Below are 27,519 nucleotides of genomic sequence, written 5' to 3'. Positions count from 1 at the left end.
ATCTCCCACAATGCAACCAACAGGAGAAGACTTGCTTCAGGACCGGTTTGCTCTAGGTGCTCCCATGTGTCACCCGGAATCTGTGTTTGACTCTGCTTCCTTCTGGTGGTGCCACTATGGCTGCCATTCCCTCCGAGGTTCCTCCCCCATCCTCGTAGAAGGCGAGGAACTTCTCTCTTCTGTCACCTCCTTTAGCAGGACCGGCCAGGAGTCTCATCTGACCAGACTGATCCATGTGTTTCCCAGGAGCCCGGGACTGTGGCTGGGGGTGTGGAATGTGCTAACTGCCTTAGCCCTGGGACACAGTCCACCCCTGACATGGCAGTGGGGTCAGCTCCTCCAAAATGCAGAGAAGGGACTCCCTGAAGATGACTGTGGCTGCTGGTCTCGAGAGCAGGGCCTGGCCGCTGTGTATGCAGAAAGTCTGTGTCCCCTGCAGCCTTTGACACTCGCATTTTTCACTGAGAAAGTGGAATTCATTCCTGTCACACAAGTGACAGAAGGACAAAATATGTCCTTTGAAAGAAAGAAGGATATCAATCATCTGCATTTTATAGCTTAAGATTTGGAGATTTGTCACTTTGAGACCAAGATGTCACCTGTATTTGTGTTACGGAAAGCCTCACACAAATCCTGCTTTCTCGATACTTTACTGGAAAGAGGTGTTGCTGTTTCTGGTTCTTGTGGCTGTCCCAGCAAACCCTCATCCCCAGGACAGCCCAGGGCTCAGGGATAGGGTGCATCAGCCCCACGCATGGCACAGCCTTTCAGGTCACCTCACCCTGTGCCCCGTGAAGGTGGTGGTTGATTTTGGGGGGGCATTCAGGAGACATGTTGCATTAACAGCTACATATCCCAGGAAGTGCACCCATGCACCTTTGCTGAACCAGAACTAAACCCATCAGAGCCCCGTATCGCTTGGGTACTTGGTTCTGGAGACAGGTCACATGACATAAAGCACGTATAGAGAAAATGACCCAAAGTCCCCTGGACTGCCCCGTGTGAGTTGGTCCACCAGAGCCAGGGCCACGCCAGCTGTGTGTGGACAGACATCTGGGCTGAGGTCCAGCCTGCTCTCACACCAGGCCCGGGCCCTGCTGTGTCTGGTCTGTAGGAGGAGGCAGAACCTGGTCTTTGCATAAAGACCCTGTCTGCACACCAAGGGTGTGCCCAAAGCAGGCATTTCCCTGGGTGACCTGCCCAGAGGGGGTGTCCCCTTCTAATCCATTGGCCAGAGCAGGCCAGATGGGGTGACCTTTTCTAACTAATACAGAGGCAGAGGGCGGATCATCGATCACCAGGTCAGCTTGGCACCTAGTGCCACAACGGATGGCCACCCTTTCCACACAGAATCAGAGGAAGTAGAGGCTGTGTTCAGAGTTGTATGGTTTCCGAGGATATATTCTGTACGCTGGAAACACACCCACATAATCCAATGCCTGCAAAACAAGTGCCCCTTGGGACCAGAGACTGATACAGGACACAGAAGAGTCTCATTTCTCCTCATGGCCTTGCAGGGTCATCGACGGTGACAGTGGGCAGGGTTGCCGGGCTGATCCTTACTGTCCTGCATCTTACTTTGTGGACTCACAAGAGTTACACGTGAATTGGATGGGGCTCCTCTGTAACTACTTGGCACTTGAGGAACGAATGTCACTCTGACTTGGAGAACCTAGTGTTCTCTAGTCCTCTGGGCAGTGTCTCTCCTTCAGCACCTTGTCCCCAGCTACTCAGCCCCACCTCAACCCAAGGGGCCAGTTACTACTGGAGCTAACCAGGGATGATGAGGTCATTTCCTTAGATCACTCCAAGCAACCTTGAGAGATTTTTCTGGAAATGAGGTAGAGTGTCTAGTTAGTCTGTGTTCTTACCAGGAAATGCTAAGACTCGAAATAGCTGGTGGAGAACAGGAAGAAAAGAGCAAACATGGCTTATCTTTGGTGTTGGATGTCTTCATTATTTGTAATTAACCAAATGGAAAAGAGTAACCAGAATCCTCAGGGTTGAGAGGGCTCAGGAGGATAGTCTGCCTCACCGCTTTGTTTATTTGTCTTGCGTCGTCCATCTGGGAGGGAGGGCCTGACTGGATGGATGGTCTGTCTTAGCCCAGAGATTAGCAGCACTCTGTATTTTATCTCCAACTAGTCCAGGTGCAATTGAAGGCTATTTTTTTGGTTCTGTATTTATTTGAAATCGGTAAAAGTTTACATAAAATCATCTTTGTATATGACGATGTGCATGAAGGGTGTTCAAAAGCAATTTGAAATATAAACAGAAAAGTAATGTGGCCTGGGAAAATCCATACAATCTACCCACTAAGCTAATTTATTAGCCCTTTATCTGTCCAACAGCATTCCTGCTCAACATTCTCAGGCTGTCTTAGGCGGGTCTGAAGCTGGAGTTTTGAATAAAGACAGGCCTTTCTTAGGTTGGAAGAGTGACCATGTTTCAGCCCTTAATTAAGTGTTGTTGGTTGGGTTTTTTTTTTTTCCAGGAAAGCATGCTTTGTTATCTTCAACACCACCAAGCTTCTTCATGACGCCCCCAGCCAACACTGTGGTGAGCATACACATTGATCTCGGCCCCCTTCTTACTGAAGCCTTTCGGCTTAGACTGTATGCCAGGACTGAATTCCAGAAGACGGTCTGGCTCTCTCTTGCTGGCAGTGTAGTGTCTGGGAAGGAGTCATCCCTGAAGGAGAAGCTCACTTTGGCACTAACTCTGGATTCTCAGCTGACTGAAGGGAAAGTCCTCTGCTTCTTGTGGCCTGTGGCCAAAGGGGTCGAAAGGAAGTAAACCAGACACCCGGGGACACAAACACACAGACCGTCTTCTGGGCAGGCGGCACAGTGAGCGGCGAGCAGGGGGCTGTGCGCAGATGCATGCCTTCTCTTTGTGCCCCTTGTCCCGTTGTTTCCGGAGATCAGTCCACTCAGAAACACTCCGCTCTGGAAGTAGAATTTGTAATCATGTCACTTACCTTACTTGGGAGCTTTAAGGGGACAGTGAGGGCACAGACTCTTGCACCATCTGTGTGGGTACAAATTCCCGTTGTTCCACATGCATTTCTGGGTCAGCCTCTGTGCTTAGTTTCAGCTCTCAAATGGGTGGGTCTTTCCTGAGGTTATTAGTACATGTCATAGTCATAGAAGTGTCTGGTATGGGGCAGGAGAAGTACCATCGTCACAGGGCTTTAAGAGGTACACGGCCTGGAGCACAAACTGAACTTCAGTAGGACTTCTTGGCTGGCATCCCCAGCCCGACCTCACACCTCTGATTCCTTTTAGCTGCCCACCAATGCCTACCGTCCTATCATAACCAACTTGACAGAGGAGAGAAAAAACTTCCAGAGTCCAAGAACTGGATTGAGTTACCTGCGAAATGTGTCCCTCAACTTACCCAGTAAGCCTCTCTCACAGGAAACTGCGCTGAACCTCACCAAGGTAAAGCTATCTCGTTTCTGTCCCTGGCAGATCAGAGCAGGCAAACTGCCAGATCCAGACACACGGGCGTGTTTTGTTTGACCTGCACAGACTTAGAGAAGAAAAGTCATGAGCTCCTACATAAAAGTCTGGGTTACAGACTTCTCACGAACACCCAGATGGGGTGACCCCCTCCAGCCAGCTCTGCCCAGCTCGCTGGGGCCTCCCTCAGCTCACACTCAGCTCTTCACCTCCCCTTCCCACGTCTGCACCACCTGGCTGCTGACCATCTGGCTGTGCAATCCTGCTGCTCCCATGGCAGCACCGGAAGGGTGGGGCTGGGTCTCGGCAGATGTGGCCATGGGGCAACAGACTTCAGTCTGCACACCGGGTGTGATGTGCATGTCGGTGGGAATTCCCCAGTTATGTAAAGCACGCAGTGAAGCGCCATTTACGGGATGGAACCAAGGTGCTTTTCACCCTCCTCCAAATACTCTGCAGGTCAAGGTAGAGGCTGATCCCTGGCTCTTGCGGACTTAACTTCCATTTCAGCCCCGGGGCTCTTGGCCGAGTGGGTTTCCCCTGGTGACTGCAGTGTAAGGGCCCCGAGCAGGGTCCAAAGGGCTGACTGCAGGCTTGCATTTCCCTCCGCGGCTGCTTGCCCAGTGCCCTGGTCACGCTGGTCATCTGCGATATGGGGGCGACCGCAGGGTACTCGGCTTGGGGGCCCCACATGGGCTCCTGAGAGCGGAGAACAGGGTCTGTCACTGGTTGAGTGTTTCGTCAGAGTTCTTCGTCCTCCTTGGCCTGCGGGCTGAAGGCCGACCTGGAGAGGCTCGGGACACTTGGGCGTCCTCAAGTGGGGGCAGGGGCGAGGGCTGACTCCTCTGCTGCTCTGGGCCCCGGGGTCCTGGCGCCTGCCCCATGTCCCCGGGCCAGGCACCCACCCTCTGCCAGCCTCTACCAGGCCATCCCGCCTGCCGGGCCGCCCGGGGCTAGCGGCACGCAGGGCTTCCACACAGGGGTGCGGGAGTGCTCCGCCCTCGGCTCCAGTGCTCCGGTCTTCCCGCGCAGCGGGGTTCCGGGCGGCGGCGCAGTTCCCCACACACTCCACCTCGTTTCCCACAGGCTGGGGGAGCTCCATACCCCACGCCTCACACCACTTCGGTCAGTCCCTGACGGAGAGGGAAACGCTTTCCCAGTGTTCCCCCGGTCAGCTCTCCCCTCACAGCTCATTGGGCAGAACCCGGTCACATGACCACAACCTGGCCAATCACTGGCCAAGGAGAGCAGGCGGGGTGTGATGGCTCAGCCAATCTTAAGGAGACGGAGGCGGGACCAAAGTGCTGTGCTTGCGCACTTCGCGCTCCCCTGCAGCAGCCCTGGGGTGGAAGGAAGGGTTCCCAGCGGGCGTGGGCTGCGCGCGGTGTGGGGGGCATCCTCTGGGGCGTACTTCCGGTGGAATGTGGAATCCGATGCAGGCTTACACAGGTCATTTTGAGGCTTGGTGATTTTGTCTTTCCCTGTGACTCCCCCTCCGGGCCACCTGACAGGTGGGGATGGCAATTTGGCCCTGGACTGCTCGGGGAGGAGTGGAGGCAGCGGCTCATCCGCAGGGGTGGGAGCCGCCTCGGAGCCGCCTGAGTTTAGTCTGTAGGGCAGCTGCTGCTTTTGCGAGGGAAGCCACATACCTGGATCCTTAAAGTGGAAAATCTTCCAATTTTTAAGAAGTGGATAGCTAACGGACATTTAAAAGCAGTCATTTGCGGATGTGTGAGGCAGAGTCGGCCTGTGGGCTCTCGATTTGGGACCTTTGGTGTGGGACCCAGTGGAGAGACCTGTCTGGGCATTCTGCAGATGAATCCTGCAGATTTGCCCCAAACCCCACCCATCCCTGACTGGGTAAGAAGTAAAAATCCTTGGCATCCATTATCCCTTTTTCCATGATGTCCTGGCTTCTCACGGCTAGCCCTGGGACAGGAAAATGAGAAGTCATTTCCTGTGCTGGGTGATAAGGGGGCCATTAGCCACATCTGGCTGTGGAGTACTTGAACTGTGGCTAATTCAAATTGAGATGTGCCCTAATTGTAAAATACGGCCTGGATTTCTAAAACTTAGAACAAAGAAAATAACGTAAAATATTGAATTCATAATTTTTATATTAAGTGCATGTGGAAATGCTATGTTAGGTATATAGATATGGGAGTAAGTAAAATATATTCTGAAAATTAATTTCAACTGTTGCCTTTTTACTTTTTAAAATATGGCTACTAAAAGATTTAAAAGTTGAAATGTGGCTTGTATTATATGTTTATTCCGCCAAACTGCTCTAGATAGAATAGGAGCTGGCAAATTGTAGCCCTTGGGCCAAATCTGGTCTGTTGCTTGTTTTGGTAATAAAGTTTTATTGGAACATGTTCATTCAGTTTTGTGTTGTCCATGGCCCCATTTGTACTACAACGGTAGGGTTGAGTGTGACAAAATTGTACTTAGGGCTTAATTGCTTTACTAGGTGATCTTTAAAAACATAAAAGTGCCAACTCCTGTTCTAGATTATAAATTCTAGGATACAAGCTAAGTGGTGTCATTTTGTCTGCCTTTAGGCATTCTTAGAAACCATGGGAGAGGTTCTTCAACTGCCCAGTTGGATTGATGTGTCGGAGGTAAGACAAAAAACATTTGATCTTCAAAATGTACACTGTGTCTTCCTAGAAGTGGTGTAATTATGGCTCAATTCACATCCCTAAGAGAAATGATGCATCTCTCAGTCCTGCAATCTGGGACATTAGAGCTCAGACCAGATATACAACTGATTTGAAGTGCCTTGTCTTCTGCATGGCTCAAGAGTTGTGTGAGTGTCAATAATGTGTCACTGTCCTCAACACCGAGCAGGGAGAGGGTTACTTGGTTGACCTTTGTTTATCATTTTTAATAGACACCTTTGCTTTATCATTTTTACCATTACATTTTTCTTAAATGGTAATAAAAACATGTTTTATATTTAAAGATCATTAGAGCAATGGAAATAAGTGGAACATGTGGCAATATGTACTTCATGATAAGTGTAAAAACCAAAAAAGCTTCTCTTTTTCTCTGAACTCCAGATAATTAGAAAAGAGAATGGAATACTTTTTTCTTTTTAAAAGTAACTTCATTGATTTTACTGTTTAATAAAACAAGTTAATAAGTTGTAGAGAAGGTAGAAACTGCAGATGATAAGAAATATATAAATGAACAGTCACCTGAAGTCCTACGGCAGACCATGACCCTGAGCATTGTTGCATACACCCTTCCGTCTAGCTTACATTTCAATCACGTGTGTGTATATTCCGCAAATACATTGGATGTATGCTTCAATCTGGTTGTCCTTAACTATGTCTGGGCCGTTTCCAACGACAGTAGGTATATCAGTCAGGCTGGGCGAGGCTGTGCTGCAGTAACAAAGAGACCCCTGCCTCCCAGTGGCGTAGCACCATTGAAACTTTTCACTGATGCAAAGTCTGAAGTGGGCCTGAGGAGCCCTTTTGCAGTCTGGTGACCTGGGGTCCTGGCTCTGTCCATTTTCTGATGCCACGGTCTTGACATGGGCCCTGCAAGGTTGCCTAGCAGGATGGAGGACTCATAACCGCGTAGCAGGGCTACACCCACACTGGTGTAGTGTTAAAGTGCTCATTCTCCTGAATCCCTATAACGTTTAATAAATATTTGCCAGTCGGCAGCAGAAATGTTATTAATGGGATTGCTATAGGATTTGCATTTGATGAACTTTTTATTTGAACAGTTTCAAACAGGAGGTTGGATTTAACACTGGCAAAGGGAGGGCAAAAAAAGGATCCTGAATTTAAGATTGATATAATCTTACCTAGAAACCTTTTTTAAAAGGCACAGCCCTCCAGCGTCCACAACCTCCAGGGGACTCTGCACAGGGGGAAAACCCTGGGAAATGGCCAGTGGAGGACCTGAGTAGGCCTCTTTTCTCAGCAGCACTTTAAAGTGACTTTTTCTGAATGCCCCGCCGTGAAATGTAAACAGTCCTGAAGCTGTTCAGACGTAGGCAGACTCGACTGTGCAGTGGAGGGAACGTATGACTCAGCCGATGGCCATCAGGCTGCAGGCCGGGAACCCAGGTCTCCGTGTGTCCCCCGTGCCTGGCCGATGGCAGTCAGGCCACGTACCTGAAAGAAATTGTCTGAACTTGGCTTCCCTGTTCTATTTCCAGCTCATTAGGTTCTCAGGGAGCGTGTATCTGTGAGAGAAGGCTGCGGATGCTTAGCAGGCAGATGGTTTTCAGAAAGGCAGGAAGGAGAGAGGAGCACGATGGCAGACGGGAACAGCTACCACATACCTGGGGGGCCGAGAGGCCCTGTCCCTGGTAGATGTGTGGCTCACGATAAGGGACAGTCAGCCCAGTGTGGGCTGTCTGCAGAGATATGGGGTGGCCAGGAGGGACCCCTGCCTTCTTGGGGGCAGTGAGCATTGGGGTACTCTCTGCTTCGGGGCCACAGGATGAGTGAGGAGGACTCTGGCAGGAAAGGGATGCACCGGGCAGGTCACCCAGACAGGATCTAGGGAGCTGGCATCTCTAAAGCATCCCTCCCCTGCATGGATGGGGCCGCTCAGAGATTGGCTGAGGTTCTTAGTGAGTTCAGGGTGCAGGTCAGACTGGGTCTCCGGCACCTGGGTCTAAGCCCTGGAGCCGATGGCCTGGGTGACCCGGGCGTCTGTGCTGCGCGGGCTCGGCTGGGTGTTCGCCAGCAAGAGGGGTAGTGGCCTGGCGCCTACCCATCTGGTCATCGAGAGGTCCGGCCTGGCCTGCAGTAGCCTCCGCAGATGCGGGGTGCTCTTCTCCTGGACGGGGCACCGGCGGAGCCAGTGCGAGCGGGACCCTGCACGCTTGGCGAGTGTGCCTCCGGGGGGGGGGTTCATGCCGGTTCTGTTTGCTCAGTTCCTTCACGTCGTGTCGTTTGCAGCACAACGCCGTCGTGCTGGGCTTGATAGAGACTGTCGACATTGTCATGGGCCACATCTCTTTCAACCTGCATGCCAGTGAGCCTCAGGTCACCATCATCGGCTCCTCCTCCATGGCAGGTAGGTGTCGGCCCAGGGCCAGACGCTGCGGCTGGTGCGGGCGGAGGCACGGGGGGTGCGGGCGGAGGCACGGGGGCCGCGGGTGGGACACCGGCCTCTGGGGTTGGTGCTGATGGCCCTGCAGCCTCCTGCACACGCTCACGTACGCACAGACACATCTGCATAAGTACACATCCACACTTGCACAGGTGCACGCACAGTGCACACACACAGGAAAACAGGTGCGCACATGTGCACGCAAACGCGCGTGCGCTGGTACACACACAGCGTGTAAACACACGGGCACAGGCGCATGCACAGCGTATACACGCACAAGGATAAGTCCACAGACAGCATTTACACATACGTGCAGGTGTGCATAGACATGCGCACAGACATAGCACAACGCCTGTCAGCCAAGACAGACCTCGCTGCTTTTCTCAACTATGTCCCCCTTACACAAAATTACAGGAGGGTGAGTGAGGGTGGGAGGAGAGTGAGATCGGGGCGCGTGTGCTTAGCCATCATACGGACCCAAAGCTACGTTAGCATTTGGCGGTGACGTGGGGGCCACTGATCTTGTGTGACGGTCGTCTGTGCTTGGAACGGGAGTTTAAAAGGCACAGGTCCTTTGAGCGTCTGTGGAATAAAAGGTGCAGAATCAGGTTTCCAAGAGCCAGCTGCAGGCTTGGCCTACGTCTGCTTTTCCAAGATAATCCCAGCGGAGTCCCACACGCGCTGACTTCCTGGCTCTTCCGTCTGACAAGTCTTTGTCTAGGGAGCACTGCACCGCTCACAGCCCACCACTCACGCCCCACCACTCACGCCCCACAACTCACAGCCCACCACTCACACCCCACCGCTCACACCCCACGACTCACACCCCACCGCTCACACTCCACTGCTCACACCCCACCGCTCACACCGCACCACTCACACTCCACTGCTCACGCTGCACCGCTCATACCACACCGTTCACACTGCACTGCTCACAATAAAATGCTCCCACCGCAATGCTTGTACCACCCCTGCTCACCTCCACCACAGTAGTCAGTCTCTGGAATGGAAGCCTAATTAGCCATGTAGGATAGTTGTAGTGGGCATTTGTTGGCCAAGATAGCTGTCTCCGTGCAATGACACATTTGCCTGATGGCTTGAAGGCCAGCGTTTCACGGGGTCCCCCAGAGTGCAGTGAGGAGCAGCCCTCCCCTCCGCATGGGGGGAGGGTCTCATTGCATAACTAAGTGCCATGGTGACTGAGGCCCGGAGAGAAGGAGGGGGTCACCTCAGGCCACGAGGCCCCCACAGCGTGTGGCCGGATGGACACGTTAGCCACATAGTCGAAATTACTTTCCCTGGACTCTTATTTTTTTCAGGTCCTCATTTTCTAGAGGTAATTATACTACCCAGGGGAGCATGTTTCATTTACAAAAAGCAGAAGCAGATGGGGTTTTACAGCCCAGTTTCCTGCGCTGTGGAGCTTACTGACTGTGGCTTCCTGTCTTTGGCTTGTTCTCAGAGTTCTCTGTGGCCAAACTCCTACCCGAGACCATAAATTCCTCCCACTACCGCTTCCCAGCCCAGGGCCAGAGCTACATCAAGGTTCCCCACGAGGCTTTCCGCAGCCAAGGTGAGTGCAGCTGCGGGGCCCGGGGCAGGGTGGAGGTGGGGGGCTCTGCCTGTCCTCATTCTTCCAGATGTTACCTGGCCAGGCACCGCCCTCAGACCTGCTCCGTCTTCCTGCAGGAAGGCGTGAGGGACGTCTGCGTGGTCACCGGCATCTGAGGGCTCGCTCCAGTGTGCGAGTTACCGCGGACGCCCCACGTGCCAGTGGCCAACAGGACACGTTCACCCGGAGGATGCGAAGGGGGAGGTGGGGCCGGGACCGCACCTCGAGCGGGGCCTTCTGCCTTCGCGGACTCTAGCGTTTCTGGCGAGTCCGGCTTCCCCCTGAGAGCTGCGGCATCCGTCTGTCTGTAGTTGACTCAGGGGAGGACCAGGGAGTCCTTGTCACAGTTGAATCCACAGCTGAAGGGTCACAAAGTTTCTGCTCAGACTCAGGGCAAATTCCAGCCTGAAGGTCCCTCACTTTCTCCCTCCTCGCAGGAGCTGCCCCTCTGGGTTTGGGTGTGAGGGTCGGCGCCGTGCGTCGCTGGGCAAGTGGGTTCGGCTGGGGGCTTTGTCACTGGGAAGGTTGACAGGTGTCTGCGACCCTCTGCTTTTCCCCAGCCTGGACCACCATCGTGGGCCTTCTCTACCACACAATGCACAATTACTTGGACAACATCCAGCCAGCCAAGACCAAGTAAGTCCCTCAGGGTCACCCAGTATGGAGAGGGCAGGGGGTGGGTGTGTGCCTGTTTGTTGGGTGGCTGGCAGCTGTGACACCCCAACCTCCCCACCATCACAGGCACACACAGTATTGCCTTGGAGGACACTGGGGGTTGGGTGGGCCCCGCGCGGGCAGGCTGAGAGTACAGCGGTTAGGCCACTGTATCTGCCCTGCCTGGAATGACCTGTGTGACCATGGGCGAGTGACCCAACTGCCTGAGCCCCAGCCGCCACTTCTGTTGAGTGGGAGGACAGTGGCGCATCACTGATGGATATATCCATCAGTCAGGATATATTAGATACCTTGCCTTAGGCAGAAGGTGGGGAGACTGGGGGCTCATGAGGCTAAGGCGGCTTCGGGCATGGTTGGATCCAGGGACCCAGGGGATGCCTTACACCTGGTCTCTCCATGTCCTGTGTTCTGTGTTGGCTCACATCCAAGGAGGCCCCTACCTAAAAGCACCGCTGGCTCCAGTAGTTCAGGGGGACCTTGGGTTCTGAGGTCTCCAAAGGAGAAGAGCCTTTCCAGAACGTGTTCATGGAAACTCAGGAAGGGCTGTGATTGGCCCGTTTGGGTCATGTGCCCATCCTGGCTCCTCCAATCATTGTGGCCCAAGCATCTTGCTCTTTCATTGGCCAGGTCTGTTCACATGACCCTGTGGAAATCCAGGGTGGGCTGTGAGTGGGCCATTTGGGTCCTGGGCCTATTTTGTCCCTTCCACTCATGGTAGTTGGAGCATCCTATACTCTCATTGGCTAGCTCTGTTCACATGACCCTGTGGAAACTCAGGGAGGACCGTGGTTGGTCCATTTGGGTCCTGTGCCTATCCTGGCCGCCCCATTGTGGTGGCCGGAGCCCTCTGCTCTCTCGCTGGCAGTGTCTGCTCCTGTGGGGATGGGTCACCCCTCTCAGACCGCAGGGAGAGGCTGCCTCCTCCGGGGCGAGGGGAGAAGAGAGTCTATTCGTCCCCTTTCATGGGGTCCCCCTCACCCCAGCTCGGTGAGCCGCCACTTGGCTCCCTTGCATCCCTCCTCACCCCGGAAGCTGTGGGTCCTCTCTGCCGCCCTGCGGGGTGGGCTGCTGATGCCGGCACTGCAGCCAGCGGTGTGAACCCCGGTAATGGGAAGCAGGCAGCTATTCAAACAGCCTCCGGGTAAGGGGGGGAGGCTGATGAAGACCTTGTACGAGCAAAGGTAGCTGAGCCCCGGCGTCCTGTGTTCCGGGACGCTCTTTTCCCACCGCCTGGATGGACATAGCGTTTGGGGAGGGGGTGGCCTGGGGGAGAAGACAGCCATGATTTTGCTCTGGATCTGGGTCCCTTCACTCTGGGAAAGCCTGCAGTTGGACGAGTTTCCTTATAACTAAGGAAAGGGGACCTGTCACTCTTTGTTTTTAAATGTTTACATGTTTATTTTTGAGAGAGAGAGACAAATAGTGGGAGGGAGGGGCAGAGAGTGGGGGAGACACAGAATCTGAAGCAGGCTCCAGGCCCTGAGCCTTTGTCACAGAGCCTGACTCGGGGCTCATACTCCCCGACCAGAGGATCGTGACCTGAGTCAAAGTCAGATGCTCACCCCACTGAGCCCCCCAGGCATCTGGGACCTGCCACTCTTTGTGTGTGAGTTCCAGAAATCTTCAGGAGAGCCGTTAAAGGAAAGTTCCATCACTTTTCCTCAGAAAGATGCCCTCCCACCTGTTTGGGGGATATTTCTCCAAATCCAAGGTTGTGAATGAAAAATGGGCCCGCCCTCGGCCGCCCTTAGCTGCAGCTCTCCTAGCTGAATGTTCTGGCTGAAGGTGATTTGTCAGTGAAAAACAGGAACTGACACGTTTATGGGGCCCGGCAGAGCCGTGGGGGCCAAGGGTTAGGGCGCTCAGGGAGAACCGGGTCTGTACCGCTATCTGCATCTTCCCTCTGCCTCCAACTAGGAAAGGAAAGAAAAGGTGGAACTGCTCTTTACGGACCCAGGCGTGTGCGCACATTTCAGGGGACGATTCCCTGTGAGCAAGTAGAATCCCGGCTCCAGCTAGGTGCCAGCAAACGTTTCCTTAAAGGGCCAGCTGGTAAATATTTCTGCCTTTATGGGCCATACTGTACCCGTCACAACTACTCAGTCTGCCCTGGAACGTGGAAGCAGCCTCAGGCAACACGGAAAGCAGTGGGAGTGGCCCGGTGCCAATAAAGTTTTATTTATAGGCGTGGGCAGCCGGCCAGGCCTGTGTTTGCACATCCCTGCTGGAGCTTGTTAGGCTAGCAGCGGCGGACAGGGGAAGAGACCGCGTTTGTCCTGCTTCGGGGGGCGAGGGTGGGGGGCCCAGGGCTCTGCTTGAAGCCCAGCAGGTGGGCATTCAGGCCGTCAGCCTCCTGCCGCCACTGTCTTCACTGCCCCCGCTGCCCACAGGGAGGGCTCTCGGAAGCTCGGAACTCATGCTGCCACGGTCTGGAGCCCCCAGGGTCAGCTCCTCTTGTCCCCGAGAGTCCTGGGCCCTGCGACTCGCACAGGCAGATGGCCCCCCCATGGCCCTCTACCTGTTAGCAGTAACACCCGCTGGCTGCTGGAACCTTCCATCCCGCAAATGCGTGCTCACCTCCCAAAATCCACACAGAAACATTTTGCAGCGATGATGACATATTTTTCAGGCGTGGGAACTTCAGCCTGGGTGAAGGTGGAGGGGCAGCACTTAGTGCAAAGGTGTTTTCTTAATGTCGACATCACCCTTGAAAACAGAGTCACTGAAATAGCTGCTCAAGCACAGCCCGCACCCTGGGGTCTCTCCTGTGGCACCAGCAGGGGACGGAAGTCCCCAACAGCGTCGGAGGTGGCAGCACCGTGTCGGTGCCCGGCTCCTGGCCCTCTTCTGCGGGCGGGGCCCTTACCCGCTGCGTGAACTGGGCAGATGTCTGGCTGTCTCTGTGTTGTCCCCTCTGGAGTAGGGGTGGGGACAGTACGGATGTGCGAGGCCGCCGTGAGCACTAAGTGAGTTAATTGTTTAAACAAAGCTCGAGCTCTTAACGTGATCTGTAAGTGCTTGCTTTTACCACTTGAAAAGAGGACTGGACACCCTCACCATGGTGACTGGAAGAGAAGTATCAAATTCCGCGCAGGGGTGGGAGGAGGGGAGTGGAACCAGCTGGTTGCTTGTCTCCGCAGCCCAGCACCCCCACCCCCTTAGTGTTATACAGTGGAGCCTTCGCACACGGGAGGTTTCTGGAGCCAGGAAAAGAGCAGTGGGGTTGTGACATTCTTTCAGTCCCCCTTTGGGGCGGGGTGGAGTGGGCACCTGGGTTTAGTGCATGAAGGTGGGGTCAGGCTGGCACGGGGTCTCCATCCTCACAGCCAAGCCCTGGGCGGGTCACTGCAGGGGCTCCGGCAACCCAGGCGTCTCACCGTGCCCGGGTCCTGGGCGCACATAGTTGGTCCTTCCTATGCCACCTGGGCATGGAGGGTCCTTGGAGCATCACCTGCCCCCTCACGGCGAGGGCCACTCAGCTCTTCCCGAGGGCTGTGCTCTGCCAGGCAAGCAAGTGTGATGGCCATTTCCTTAGAGCGGGGCCGGGGGTCCGAGCTGGGCACGGGGTCTCCGTTCCCACTTCACAGGTGGAGACCTGGGCCCAGAGAGGGGTGGGACGTTAAGGCTGCCGGCGGGCAGAGGCAGGGCTGTGGCTCAGGTCTCTGGGTCCCCGCATCTCGCTGATGACTCACATGCTGCAGAAGCTTCTGGAGGCTGCAGCTTGCTTAAATGTCTGCACGCGTCCTTCTTTGTAGAGCAATGCCAACCAGTCCAGGCAGGAGGAACGACAGGGTAGGAAAGACACCTTCCTAAGTGTAGTCACGGATCAGGGCAGAGTCGTCAGTGGGTGTTAACACCACCGAGTGAGGGGTAGTTGTGGAACGGGTTGTTCACTGTCGCCCCAAGGGTCCTCGTTAGTTTACAGCATGAGCGGCTGGAGACCGCTGCCAGGTGCCACTCCAGCCAGCTCGTCACTTGACATCATCAACAGTGGGTGTGATATCCCGTGGCCCCCGTGGGACCCCATCGAGGGAGTCAGCGGGGCCCCGGAGTGATCCTGCCCCAAGGGCGTGGCCTGAAGCCCCACGTGGGGAAACCGTCAGCAGATCTCAAGTAAGGGCAAACGATGGTTTGCGCTGCTGGACGTCCATGAAGAAAACCGTGGGGACCGTTCCAGAATTCAGGGGCCTGCAGAGAGGCTCCCTAGTGAGTGCACGGGCCTTGTCGGGCCGAGAGGCACAGGCGGGGACCAGGCATTGCATCGTGTTGCTGAATCGGCGTCGGGTTTCCGGGTGCGGTGACCAGGCTGAGCTGCAGAGAGGGCTGAGTGTCCTCAGGGGAGAGGGGGGAGGAGTGTCATGTGTGCTTCCTCATGGTTCAGCGAGAAGAAAGTTGTGCCTGTGTGCGTGTAGAGTGTAGCTTGTCGGGTGGTGTGACCGTGACCCTGGCAGGGGGTCAGTGGATGGGGGTCTAGGAGGAGACTGAGTGTCCACCGCACCCTTTCTAGCAAATTTTCTGTAGGCTCGAGGGGGGAGGGGCTTGAGCTTAGTTATCAGGTCTGATTAGTCGAGGGAGGAAGAGGATTGTACACCCAGTGCGCTAGGTGTCAGGAAGACCGCTGTGTGGACGCGAGCACGGGCAGGTAGCAGAATCTTCCGCCAGGCTCTGGAGAGCAGATGGCAGGCAGGCAAGGTCCTGACCAGACAGGAGAGCAGCAGGTGGCCGGCCAGCCGTGTGGGAGCCCGGGGACTGCATGCCTCGGGTGCTCCAGGGTGGCTTTCCAGAACTGAAATCCACGCAGCAGACGTTTGCTGACTCGGTGCAGCCGGGCTAGGACCACGGTGAGGCAGGCAGGCACCCGGGGCACAGACCTCAGAGAGGCGCTCGCTCGTGGAGGCACACACATGCCGCGGGTGTCAGGCCCTGGGTGCCGGCACCTCCTTAAATCCCGTGTCGCAGGATCCTTGCCTCCCCCACCCCCGTCTTGGCCCTGAGTATCACTTTAACCTCAAAACTCCGTGAAGCAAGTCCCATATATATCAGGTAGGGTTCTTTCGATTGGGGTGTAAGTAACAGAAAAGCTGGCTTACAGTACGAGCGTAGTTTATTGGGTCATGTCAGCTGAAAGGTGCGTGGGCATATCGGCTTCAGGAGCAGCTTGATCCAGCGTCCGGTTGCTGTCATTCAGCTCAATCTCACTTCCTCCTTTGTTGGGGCCCCTTTCCCAGTTCATCTCTCCCCTCCCGACTGAGCCACTTCCAGGGCCGCCTCCTCCAGGGCTAACGTGTAGCTGAGAGAGGGCTCTGACCCAGCATTTTCCGTCTGAATCTTGTCACGTCTCCTCGGACTTTGTTGGGTCATGTGTCTACCTCTGCACAGTCACCGCGGCCCGAGGGAGGCAGCGTGCCGAATAGTTCGGGCCTGGCCAGTGGGGCTCATTTCTGAGCCCAGGATGGGGTCAAGAGCAGAGCACATCTGCTGCAAGTGGGGCGGGGGGTGGTCACCAGGAGGAAGCAGGGGCCTTTGTCAGGAGAATGAATGCACCCTTGGCAGCAAGACCGCAGGGCCCTCTTTTTATAAGCGAGGAGGTTAAAGTTCAGACAGGGTAAGTCACTTACCCAGGGGCACACAGCTCAGTGATGGGGTTGCCGAGATTCAAACCTGGAGTTGTGCTTTCTGTCCGTCATGCTTCCTGGGCCACGTCTTCTCACACCAGACTGTCAGCTCTGTGAGGTCCAGGGCCCCATGTCGCCCAAGGTGCCAGCCTCCAGCCTCGCAGAGTGAGTCCTACTGACAGAATTCACACTGCGCAACAGCGGTGCCAGCTTGTAGGTCTCCTCAGCAGGTCCCAGCTTCGAGTACCGAGCGAGAGCAATCAAGGTTCCACCCAAGAACGATTTCCATCTCGGGGCGCCTGAGTTGGCTCAGCTGGATAAGCGTCCAACTTCGGCTCAGGTCATGATCTCACGGTTCGTGGGTTCGAGCCCCGCGTCGGGCTCTGTGCTGACAGCTCAGAGCCTGGAGCTGCTTCAGATTCTGTGTCTCCTTCTCTCTCTGACCCTCCCCTGCTCACACTGTCTCTCTCTCTCTCTCTCTCTCTCAGAAATAAATAAAACATTAAAAAAAGAAGAAGAAAGATTCCCGTCTCAAGCGCTTCAGCCCTAACGTTAGGTTCTGAGCCCAGGTTCTGGCTGTGTTCGCTCTCCCTTTTCCATTCTGTAATGGTTTTTCATTTACTTCCAAGGATTGCCGAGGCAGCAAATTACAAAACCCACCCGCTGTCTGCAGTCAGCTACCTGATTTCCCTGGAGGTGTCCCCACCACCGACGCTCTCCCAGAACTTGTCGGGGTCCCCCCTGGTCACCGTCCAGCTCAGGCACCAACTGGTGAGTGACAGTGGGTCCGCTCTCACTTCTGGTCTTTGGTCTTGCGTTGAGGAGACCGGCGGGCTGTGGGACGGTAGACAGGCTCTTCCGCGGCCCTGGCGCTGCCCACACGGGCGCCTTTCTCGCCCTCAGTGCCTCTCCTGAGGCTGCTGGTGGGAAGTCCCTCAGGTGGTCACGCAGTGTAGACTTTGGGTAACAAGGCCTTTGGGACCCCGTGCAACTTTCATAGACACGTGTGGATGGATATTTCTGATTTACAGTAAACGTCCTTCTAGGGGCACCTGGGTGGCTCCGTCGGTTGAACATCCAACTTTGGCTCAGGTCATGATCTCACGGTTCGTGGGTTTGAGCCCCGCGTCGGGCTCTGTGCTGACAGCGTGGAGCCCACTTGGGATCTTCTGTCCCTCTCTCTCTGCACCTTTCCTGCTCATGCTCACTGACGCCCCCTCTCTCTCTCTCTCTCTCCCTCTCTCTCTCTCAAATTAACATTAAAAAAAAAAGTCCTTCCTGGAGGAGGGATGCGGTGGCCAGCCCTCGCGTGTCCTGGTGGCCATCAGCACTCGCTCCGTGGGAAATGTGCTTTGGAGCTGAGGGCGGGGCGGCTGTTTCTGCGTGGTTTTGCTGTGTTGTAGCGGGGATTTTGTCTGCATTGGCTTCCCCGCTGTCAGTGGGTAGGAATGGCAGCTGCACCGGGACACACATGTGCTCGGTCCTTAAACAACACCAGCTCCTCTCGTGCCGTGCGTGATGTGTCCCGAGATTCTCTGTTGATTCAACACCCGGGCGGGGTGTTTTTTAAGGAATTTATTTAAGGACTCACCATATGTTGGCTCGTTTGCACTCGTGCAGAAGACATTTCCTTCCAGCGTTTTCTACACCATTCTGTTCCATCCCGTCCCATCCCGTTCCCCCAACCTTAACTGAGGGCCTATGTGTGCGGGCTGCTGTGTCCCAGGCCTCTCCCGTCCCACCCTCTGCACACACAGCCCTGACCTCAGAATGCCCCGCACCCGGCCTTTCTTTCTTTTTCAAACAATCACCAACCATTAAGAGAATTTTAAATTGTGGTGAAAGAGACATAACCTAAAACTTGCCGTCTTACCCATTTCCAAGTGCTCCGTCCAGTGGCATTCGCACGTGGACGCTCTTGTGCCGCCGTCCCTCGCCCCTTCCCGAGCTGACGCTCCGTCCCCGTGGCCGTTGGCCCGCCCCCAGCCCCGGCGCCTGCCACCTGCAATCTGTGGCCGTGAACCTGACCCCTCTAGGGACCTCGCGGAAGTGGAGTCCTGTGCTGTCTGTCCCTCTGGGGACATTTCTGTCCATTTTTCTGTGCATTTCTGTCCATGCATTTCTGTGCATTTCTGCAACCCTACGTTTTGTTTCCTGGCCACCCACTGGTGGACACTGAAGGGCTCCCCTCCTGTCTGTGGGACGCTGTGCACGGGGGGGGGTGCGGGTCCCTCCCCCAGACCCTGCTCTGGGTCCTGGGTGCGCCCAGAAGGTGTCCTAGAGTGCCACCATGCCTCTGCGCGCTCTGTCCTCCTTTCCAGCCGCACGAGCTTCTCCAAGTGTCCAGAGATCTGCGGCTCACAGAGCCCAGGGCCCTTCCCGGCGTCCACTCTCTTCGGGGTGTGGACAGGGTTGGGCCCCCTTGACCCCTCACTGGCTTCCAGGACGTGTCACTGGAGGCCGCCCCTGTGCCTGGGGGCCCGTCCCCACTGCGTTACCTCCTCTCACTCCCTGCACGGTGTCCCTGCAACACAACCACGTGAGTGTTCGCCTGTCTGAATGTCTCCCATCCGCGCAGCCCCGGCCCTCCTGCCCCCCCTCCCCCGGACCAGGGCTGCCCCCCGTCCTGACCCACACCACCCTCCTCACCAGCGCCCATAAGGCTGCGAGTGCTAAACCGAGTGACTGCACATTGTGAGAATGTGGCGCTTGCTGTGTGCGATTCCCCGGGGGAGCCCACCATCTGAGGGGCTCTGGCTCCCTGACCTCTGGCCTCACCCCTTCCGGGGAGCCCCCTCCTCCGCGATGCCGCCTGGTGCAAACTGTACTTCTGGAGGGCAGTTCATTCCAGGGTTTTCCCAAAGAGACTTTCCAACCAATGAGACGAAACCTGACACGTTTCCGGGGGTCAGCTGGCCCCGTGAGCACATGTTTCTACTCGGCAGTTTCTTCCGCACTGCTCGGCGTCTGCTTATTTCTGGACACAAGGTCCCTTAAAAGGGATGGTCTCACTGTTTCCTTAGGACACCACCATGGGTCAGTCCTGGTCCAAAACCCAGAAGGAAAACAGAGCCCGCTGAGACTGAGGAGCTTGGCTTTGCGTCCCGCACACCCATCATGGTTCTGGGTGGGCCTGCGGGGGGACCGGCTTGGGCAGATGAGGCAGCTCCGGTGGCCGGGCCGCTCTGCATCCTGTTCAGCATCGTGTGGCTCACCGAGCCTGGCACACGTGTGTGTGTCAGAGTCCCGTGTCCAGGTGCCACTGTGGTGGTTGCTTCCTTCCAGTAATCCAGGGTCCAACGCTGTGCTTTGGCCCACGCTGCTGTGCCCGTCCGCGGCTGCTGTGCCCATCCCCGATCCGCAGCTGCTGTGCCCGTCCACGGCCTCCGTGCCCGTCCCTGATCCGCAGCTGCTGTGCCCGTCCGTGGCCTCCGTGCCCGTCCCTGATCCGCAGCTGCTGTGCCCGTCCGCGGCCACTGGCGACCTCTGCTCCTCCGGGTGTCCCGTCTGACTCCAGGGAGCCTGCTGAGCTCACAGCTTGGACTGCTCAGCCGGGCGGCTGGTTAGAGGCTGTTGGGGGGGACAAGAGCGCCAGCAGACGCACCCGCCCTGAGATGTCCCCGAGGGTCCTGGCCTGAAGCGAGTGCCCCACTCTTCTGCCTAAACCTGGGTCGGAGTTGGCGGTGTTCCGCTAATTAAAATCGCTCATGGCATCTGATCTGAACCGTAACTTGCGGCTCAGGCTTGGACCGTCCCGTTTCCCTGGTCAGTGAAGGTGACCCTTTGCTGACCTCAGAGGGAGGCAAGGCCAGCGAGACGTAGGTTCTTTAGACACCCTGAGAATGAGAAGCCAGGGGAGCATCTCAGACAGCAGGGTGCTGCCAGCTTTGAGTGCTGTTGTCTGGAATTCACTCATCAGACAGGCTTTCACTCCGACTATCAGAACCCAGGACAGGCCGTGGGTCAGGATTGTCCTGACGCTTGGAAGGGATGGAGTCAGATGGCGGGACCTGTGGTGTTCCAGCATCAGGACTCTGAGAACGGGTGCAAGGGGAGAGTCTGCCTCTCTGTGCGCTCTGACCTCACCCCAGCTTAGCCTCGGGCACGGTGGGAGCACAGAGGGGCCCTGGCTCTCTGTGTGGCTCCGGCTCCCCATGGCAGCTGGTGAGGACAGCCAGGCAGGGTGCTGGGGGTGCTGAGACTCCCATCAGTGCCTGCCACCCGGGCCCGAAGGTCCCTGCGGAGCTGGCTCGGGGTCTGAGCAGCGCGGGGTCCAGATGGCTGAGAAAGGTGTCCATCAGGAAGCCGGTGTGGGGCCACGAGGGCGTGTTAGTCCCCAAGACATTCACGCACTCACACCTTCACTCATTCATTTGTTCTGCAGACTCTGGCTCCCTGATGTCGACCAGGCCACCGGTCTCTCTGCGCCTCTGTTTTGTCGTGTGTCGTAATCATGCAGGGGTGACTGACCCACAGGCGGGGCCGTGTAACTCTTCCTGTCTGTCTGGGTCTCATGTGCAGAAACGGGGGCCAGCCCTGGCTGACTTTAGCCAGCAGAGGTTTCCAGAAGGACACCTGGTAGCGCCCAGGAGTGGGGGTGGGAGCTCAGCCCAGGGACCCTGCGCTGCTTCTGTCACCCCAGCCCCTGAGGTGAGCGGGCACCACCCTACGTTCTGCACCCGTGGCCCCGACCCAAATGCAAAGCCACGAGGGAGAGAGAGAGGCTGTCGGTGGCCCTGGGGGGTCGTGTGCCCTGGGCCTGACGGTGGCAGGGACGGGTGTCGTCCCCCCAGGAGCACATGCATGGTGGTGTCAGGCCAGTGGCGGTGGGTAGGTGGGCAGGGGGACCACACGCCAGCGCTGGTTTGACCCCTGCCCTGCCCCGATGTCAAGCGCAGCTCTGCAGGTGAGGGCCACACATCCAGAAGCACGGCCGTGCTGGTGCCGAATGAACGAACCCTTCACGGTTTCCTTAAAAAAGAAAAGGAGGAGAGACTTACTGGTGCCCGGGTGAGGAGCGCTGCCCGGGCACACAGGCTGCATGGAGAGGAGAGCGCCCCGGGCACGGCATGTGCAGCACGGGGCCATGTGTACTTCCTGTTGCACCGGGAGTGACAAGTCGTCGTGACCGAGGACGTTCCCAAAAGTTACAGCCTTTACCTCGGGCTTTAGTGTGGGTGAGGCTGTAGCCTTCGGAGGGGCCGGATCTTACAGAGGTGTCTACTCTTCGGGGTGAAATGCTTCCTGTAGGTTATTTGCTTGGGAAGCAGACGTGCAGGGCATGCTCGGCGCAGAGGCTGAGCCCGGGCTCTGGAGCCGGAAGTCCCGACCATGGTCAAGTCAGTGCTTCCCTGGGCACCCAGTGTGCACGTCTGGGGGCTTTCACCCCGGCACCCAGACCCGTCTGAGCCTCAGAGACCTGGGCTGGTGGACGAAGGCAGCTTCCTGGGTGCGGGGCCATGGCCCTGGTCCTGTGGTTACTCAGGGCATCGCCACAACTTGTGATTTCATGAAAAGAAGCCATAAATCTGGATTTTTAAAAAAAAATGTTTTATTTATTTTTAGGAGAGAGACAGACAGCGTGAGCAGGGGAGGGTCAGAGAGAGAGGGAGTCACAGACTGAAACAGGCTCCAGGCTCTGAACTGGCAGTCAGCACAGAGCCCGATGCGGGGCTCGAACCCACGAACCGCGAGATCATGACCTAAGCGAAAGTCGGACGCTTAACCGACTAAGCCACCCAGGCGCCCCTAAATCTCGATTTTAAATTATATCTCTGCCTTTGTACTGATGGCACTTAATTCAGATTTGCTTTTCACATTTTTGACCGAAATATACCTGTGGGTTCAAGTTCAGCCAGTAGGTCACTGCTTTATAATCTCTGTGGGTTTGTTTTTTTTTTTTTTTTAGCTTTTTATTTGAAGTGATTTTAAACTTACAGAGAAACTGCAAAACGGTAGCGTTTCTAGGTACTATTCGCCCACCCGCCCCCACTGCTGCTGCCTTCAGTATGATCACCGAAGGCCGGAAGCGAGTAGTGCCCCCACCCCCACCCTGCAGACAGGCAGCGGCTTTGTCGTGCTCCTGCTTGGGCTCCGTTCTGCGGGGACCCTCTCTCGGTAGCTCCTCCAGCCCGTGGTGGGGGTTCAGCTTCTTTGTCTTCGTGACCTTTTTTCTTCGCATAGTTTGCAGAACATCCCTCAATTTGGGGACTGTCAGGACTCGGTTTGTGGTTATGCATCTTTGACAAGAAAAGCCACAAAAGTGATTATGAGGCATTTCTTACGGTCTCATCAGCCTGTATGAGTTTCCTGTGGAGGCTGAAGCAGCAGAGACCTACTCTCTCCCAGTTCTGGGGTCTCGGAGTCTGGGTCCAGTTGTGGTGGGAGGTGCAGGTGTATGTGGGGGGGGTCTGGTCCAGGTGTGGAGGGGGGACCAGGGTGAGGGGGGGGTGGGGGGGGGCCCGGGTGCAGGTGGGGGAGGCCCGGGTGCAGGTGGGGGAGGCCCGGGTGCAGGTGGGGGAGGCCCGGGTGCAGGTGGGGGAGGCCCGGGTGCAGGTGGGGGAGGCCCGGGTGCAGGTGGGGGAGGCCCGGGTGCAGGTGGGGGAGGCCCGGGTGCAGGTGGGGGAGGCCCGGGTGCAGGTGGGGGAGGCCCGGGTGCAGGTGGGGGAGGCCCGGGTGCAGGTGGGGGAGGCCCGGGTGCAGGTGGGGGAGGCCCGGGTGCAGGTGGGGGAGGCCCGGGTGCAGGTGGGGGAGGCCCGGGTGCAGGTGGGGGAGGCCCGGGTGCAGGTGGGGGAGGCCCGGGTGCAGGTGGGGGAGGCCCGGGTGCAGGTGGGGGAGGCCCGGGTGCAGGTGGGGGAGGCCCGGGTGCAGGTGGGGGAGGCCCGGGTGCAGGTGGGGGAGGCCCGGGTGCAGGTGGGGGAGGCCCGGGTGCAGGTGGGGGAGGCCCGGGTGCAGGTGGGGGAGGCCCGGGTGCAGGTGGGGGAGGCCCGGGTGCAGGTGGGGGAGGCCCGGGTGCAGGTGGGGGAGGCCCGGGTGCAGGTGGGGGAGGCCCGGGTGCAGGTGGGGGAGGCCCGGGTGCAGGTGGGGGAGGCCCGGGTGCAGGTGGGGGAGGCCCGGGTGCAGGTGGGGGAGGCCCGGGTGCAGGTGGGGGAGGCCCGGGTGCAGGTGGGGGAGGCCCGGGTGCAGGTGGGGGAGGCCCGGGTGCAGGTGGGGGAGGCCCGGGTGCAGGTGGGGGAGGCCCGGGTGCAGGTGGGGGAGGCCCGGGTGCAGGTGGGGGAGGCCCGGGTGCAGGTGGGGGAGGCCCGGGTGCAGGTGGGGGAGGCCCGGGTGCAGGTGTGGCAGGGATGGGAGCCCAGCTCCAGGTGGCTCCTCCCCTTGTCCTGCAGATGCCGTCTTCCCACCGTGTCCTCAGTGGTGGTGCCGTGTGCGTGTGCGTCCTGCTCCCTGGCTCACAAGGGCAGCAGAGTAGACGGGGCCCCCCCGCAGGCCTCACTGCACCTCATCACCTCCGTAGGGCGCTGCCTCCACACAGAGCCCCGTCCTGCGGTGCCGGGGGCCTGGGCTCCCCCTGTGGTTTGGGGACACACGGGCAGTGAAGGCTGTTACCTGCTGTTCCTGGCGATGTTCACTGTGACCGCCTGGTCGATGTGGGGTCTGCCAGGTTTATCCCCTGTGAACTTACCATTGTTCCCTTTGCAAATTTCGAGCGTCCCGTGGAGGAGAGCACAAAACTACACAGCTGCTCTTTGTCTCGTCATATTTCACCATGAATTTTATCTTCCGTTGGTGGTTACTGTCTGTAAAAATTAGTGTTGTACTGTTTGCCTAAAGGCGATTTTCCATTTTTGTCATTGCTTCTACATTTGTTGAGTGGAGTTCTATTATGAGGACAACTTACTTTTTATGGGTCCAATTACTTATTTATATCGATATGACTCATGGATGTTTATTTTATTCTCTGGGTTATAATCCAGTGCTCTGACCATCCGGAGCTTTCTTCAGTTGGCTCCTGTGTCCTGTTGATAGGCCGTCCTTGATTTTGAGTCTTTCTGTACCGTTAGAGGCATTCTAGGCTCGTGGAAGGAACCGTTTCTCCAGGGAGCCCTGCTTTGGTTTCCTGGGGGCTGGTGTTTAAACACCAGTGTCTGGGTGCTGGGGTGCTCACGTCTGCTGGGGTGCCACTGCTGCTCGGCGCTCGGAGCGGACAGAGCAGCAAGTGTGTGAATGTACACACAAGCAAACTCCGCCCGGTGGACGGGTCTGTATCGTGTGTCTGTACGTGTGGTGTCCTCCTCCTGACAGCTGTGTCCAGCCTGAGACCCAGGCGCCTGTGGGGCTTTTCTACATGCCCCTCTTTCCCCGAGTTAGAAACCTGGCTGCCGTGATTCTCAGTGTTTTCCTGTATTCGTTCAAGCCCGGTGCACGCGTGGAGTAACCCCGGGGTTGCTGAGCCATTCCCTGCGGGAAGCGAACGTGCTAACTGTACGCCGTGTGGTTCTCACTGTTTGTCGACGCGAGCCAGACTGGTTTCCCTCCCTTCAGAGTGGCCTCGTGATTCCCTTGTGACACAGTTAGGTTTGGCTGTGCTTGTTTGCATTGCATGATGGGTACGGTCCTGTTGTGGCCGAGCTTACTGGCTGAGCTATTTAGGGGGGTGTGGAGGCAGCCCCGCACGGTCCTCAGATGAGATGTATAAGGCAGGTGCCCAGGGGCTCCACTGTGGGGCTGTATTCACCTCTCTGGGGTCCCTTCCACGCCTCTGCTGCATGTGGCCATTTGCGCTGTTGCTCACATTTGCGTTAGGAACGATTTGTTGCAGGGAATGACTTGTGCACCTGCCCCTTCCTCTGGGGAGTTTATGTCTTCTTGGAAGTGGGCCCCCCAGGCCTGACTCTTCCCTCTCTCATGCTGTCCTCTGGCCATGTCCAGGGGCCACAGAGTGACAGACTGTGGAGAGAGGGAGATGCTCGCTCCCTGCCAGTGCGCTAACTCTGAGAATGAACACTCTGGTCCAGTTCTGTTCTTCCACCTCTCTTGAGATCCACGTGGGCGTTTAATTCATCTTTGAAGGTGCAACGCTATAAGCTGTCAACCACAAGCAATGAGGAATGGGTTTTACAGATTGGGTATCTCACTATGGTTTGGGGAGTGGCAAAGCCAAATGAAAGTGCATTCCCGGCCCGTGGCAGGGGGTCCAGAAGCAATGGTGTAGATGGCTCTGCTGGGCCACCTGAGTGCAGACTTGGTGTGTCCCGGGCCCTGCCGGACGGCGGTGGAGGTGTGACCCGGGCCCTGGCGGACGGCGGTGGGAGGTGTGACCCGGGCCCTGCCGGACGGCGGTGGGAGGTGTGACCCGGGCCCTGGCGGACGGCGGTGGGAGGTGTGACCCGGGCCCTGGCGGACGGCGGTGGAGGTGTGACCCGGGCCCTGCCGGACGGCGGTGGGAGGTGTGACCCGGGCCCTGCCGGACGGTGGTAGAGGTGGCTTTGAGGGCGGTTGAAAGCCACCAGGGCTTCAGATGGAGGGGACTGTTGGTGTCCTTTTCAGAAACACGTTCTCTTTTGCTTTAAGGATACCCTTCAGGCTTCTAGATGCAAGCAGCTACAGAGAGAGCATTTGGAGCGGCATCTCTCTGTTGTAGAAGCTTTGTTGTCTTCCACTGGCCCTTGATGCTCTCTTGCCCTTAGCATCCTGACGGGCCCAGAAGACAGTGAGAAGTGGGTGTGTGTGTGTGGAGGGCGTGGTGCAGACACTTCCAGAGTCTCCAACGCAGCTTGCATTCTGGGTGTGCTGGTCTTGATCTGGTGCTCAGGGCAGCAGTGCTGGATGGCTGGTAGAAGTCTGCGTTTGTGTATTCTGTGAAGTCGGAAGGTGCCAGTTTCAAAACCAGAGAAAAAGAAAGGGCAGATTAAAATGCGGTCCCTGTTTTAATGGTTGGTTACTGTAGTTATTTTTAAAAGAAAAAGGTTTTGAGCAAAGACTCTCGTCTTGAGGAGAGGCGGAGAGGCAGAGAGGAATTTTTATCGTGCCCAAAGAGGATGGTAATTGAGGCTTGTCTTCGCCAGGCATTCTCTAGGGTTTTGGGGCTTTTTCTTTTGAAGGTTGCTTTTGCATTTCTGAGGATGTTTTTGGAAGCAGGCTTTTTTGAATTAAAGTGATTTGTCTGATGGGAAGCATTTTCCGAGGAGGCCTGCACCAGCGCACTGTGTGGGGCAAGCTCGGGAAGAACGCGGAGCGCAGAGGGCCTCCCCGACTCCGCGGGAAGGCGTGGCCTAGAGCCTGCAGCACTTTTATTCCGGCGACAGGGCTGAGACCCGAGGCCCAGGGTCGAGGCGCAGAGTGGGGTGTGGGCTCGGAGGGGTCTCCAAGGGGTGGTGGAGGCGGGCCGGGCCTGGAGCCCCTTAGAGGAGGCCTCATTAACCCCCCCGGCCCCCTGCCCGCGGTGTGGAGTCTGTTACCCAGGGTGCTGAGCGCGGCTGGTTTCTCTGGAAGGTCGGAACAGGACACTGGGGAGCTCAGTCTGTGTTCGGACCCCGGGCCCTGGCACATGCGTGGAAGACGTGTGTTGGGGGCGTGCCTAGGGGCCAGTGCTCTCTCGTCCTGGGGCTCCGGCACGGCCGGGGCCTTCCCAGTGCCCTCCGGGTGCTGACTGGTTCTGTTAGGCTTCTGTCCTAAGCCCGGCAGAGTACCCCCCCCCCGCCCCGCGAGTGCCTGCTGTACTGTCTGGGGACATGTTAGTCAGCACACCAGTGCCTCGTCGGCCAGGGCTGAGCAGCGCCAGGCGGTGGTGTCTAGAGTGGCCCTCGAGTGATGCTGAGCCCCCGGCCCTCACGTCCCCAAGGTACAACAAGGTGCAGACACGCTGAGGCACATGGTGGGGTCTGGGGTCGGCCCCGAGGACTTGCTGGTCCTCAGGCGGTGGTCACCCGCCTCCTTCACTCCCTTCACGTTCACGAGCTGCATCTTGTCAGGGCGTCCCCACCGCCATGCTGTTGTCACGGGCCGTCCTGTGCGTCCCGTGCCTCTGCCCTTTCAATGCGCAGAGCGCCCCCCCCCCAAGTTCTGCTCACCA

At 57.1% G+C, this 27,519-nt stretch overlaps 1 protein-coding gene across 1 annotated transcript in view; it reads left to right on the top strand.

Annotated features, from left to right (window-relative positions):
- The window catches only part of ADGRD1 (adhesion G protein-coupled receptor D1), a 121,247-nt gene that overhangs the window by 29,965 nt on the left and 63,763 nt on the right, over positions 1–27,519 (top strand). Inside the window, exons 8-14 of the mRNA XM_077761709.1 lie at positions 2,495–2,559; positions 3,288–3,443; positions 6,026–6,085; positions 8,393–8,510; positions 10,009–10,119; positions 10,719–10,794; positions 17,078–17,219. Of these exons, the coding sequence (XP_077617835.1) occupies positions 2,495–2,559; positions 3,288–3,443; positions 6,026–6,085; positions 8,393–8,510; positions 10,009–10,119; positions 10,719–10,794; positions 17,078–17,219 (728 nt within the window). The remainder of the gene's footprint in view (positions 1–2,494; positions 2,560–3,287; positions 3,444–6,025; positions 6,086–8,392; positions 8,511–10,008; positions 10,120–10,718; positions 10,795–17,077; positions 17,220–27,519) is intronic.

Source organism: Crocuta crocuta, unplaced genomic scaffold (assembly GCF_008692635.1).
Source record: "Crocuta crocuta isolate KB4526 unplaced genomic scaffold, BGI_CrCroc_1.0 scaffold862, whole genome shotgun sequence".
Classification (NCBI taxonomy): Eukaryota; Metazoa; Chordata; class Mammalia; order Carnivora; family Hyaenidae; genus Crocuta; species Crocuta crocuta.
This window is presented reverse-complemented; position numbering and strand designations above follow the sequence as displayed.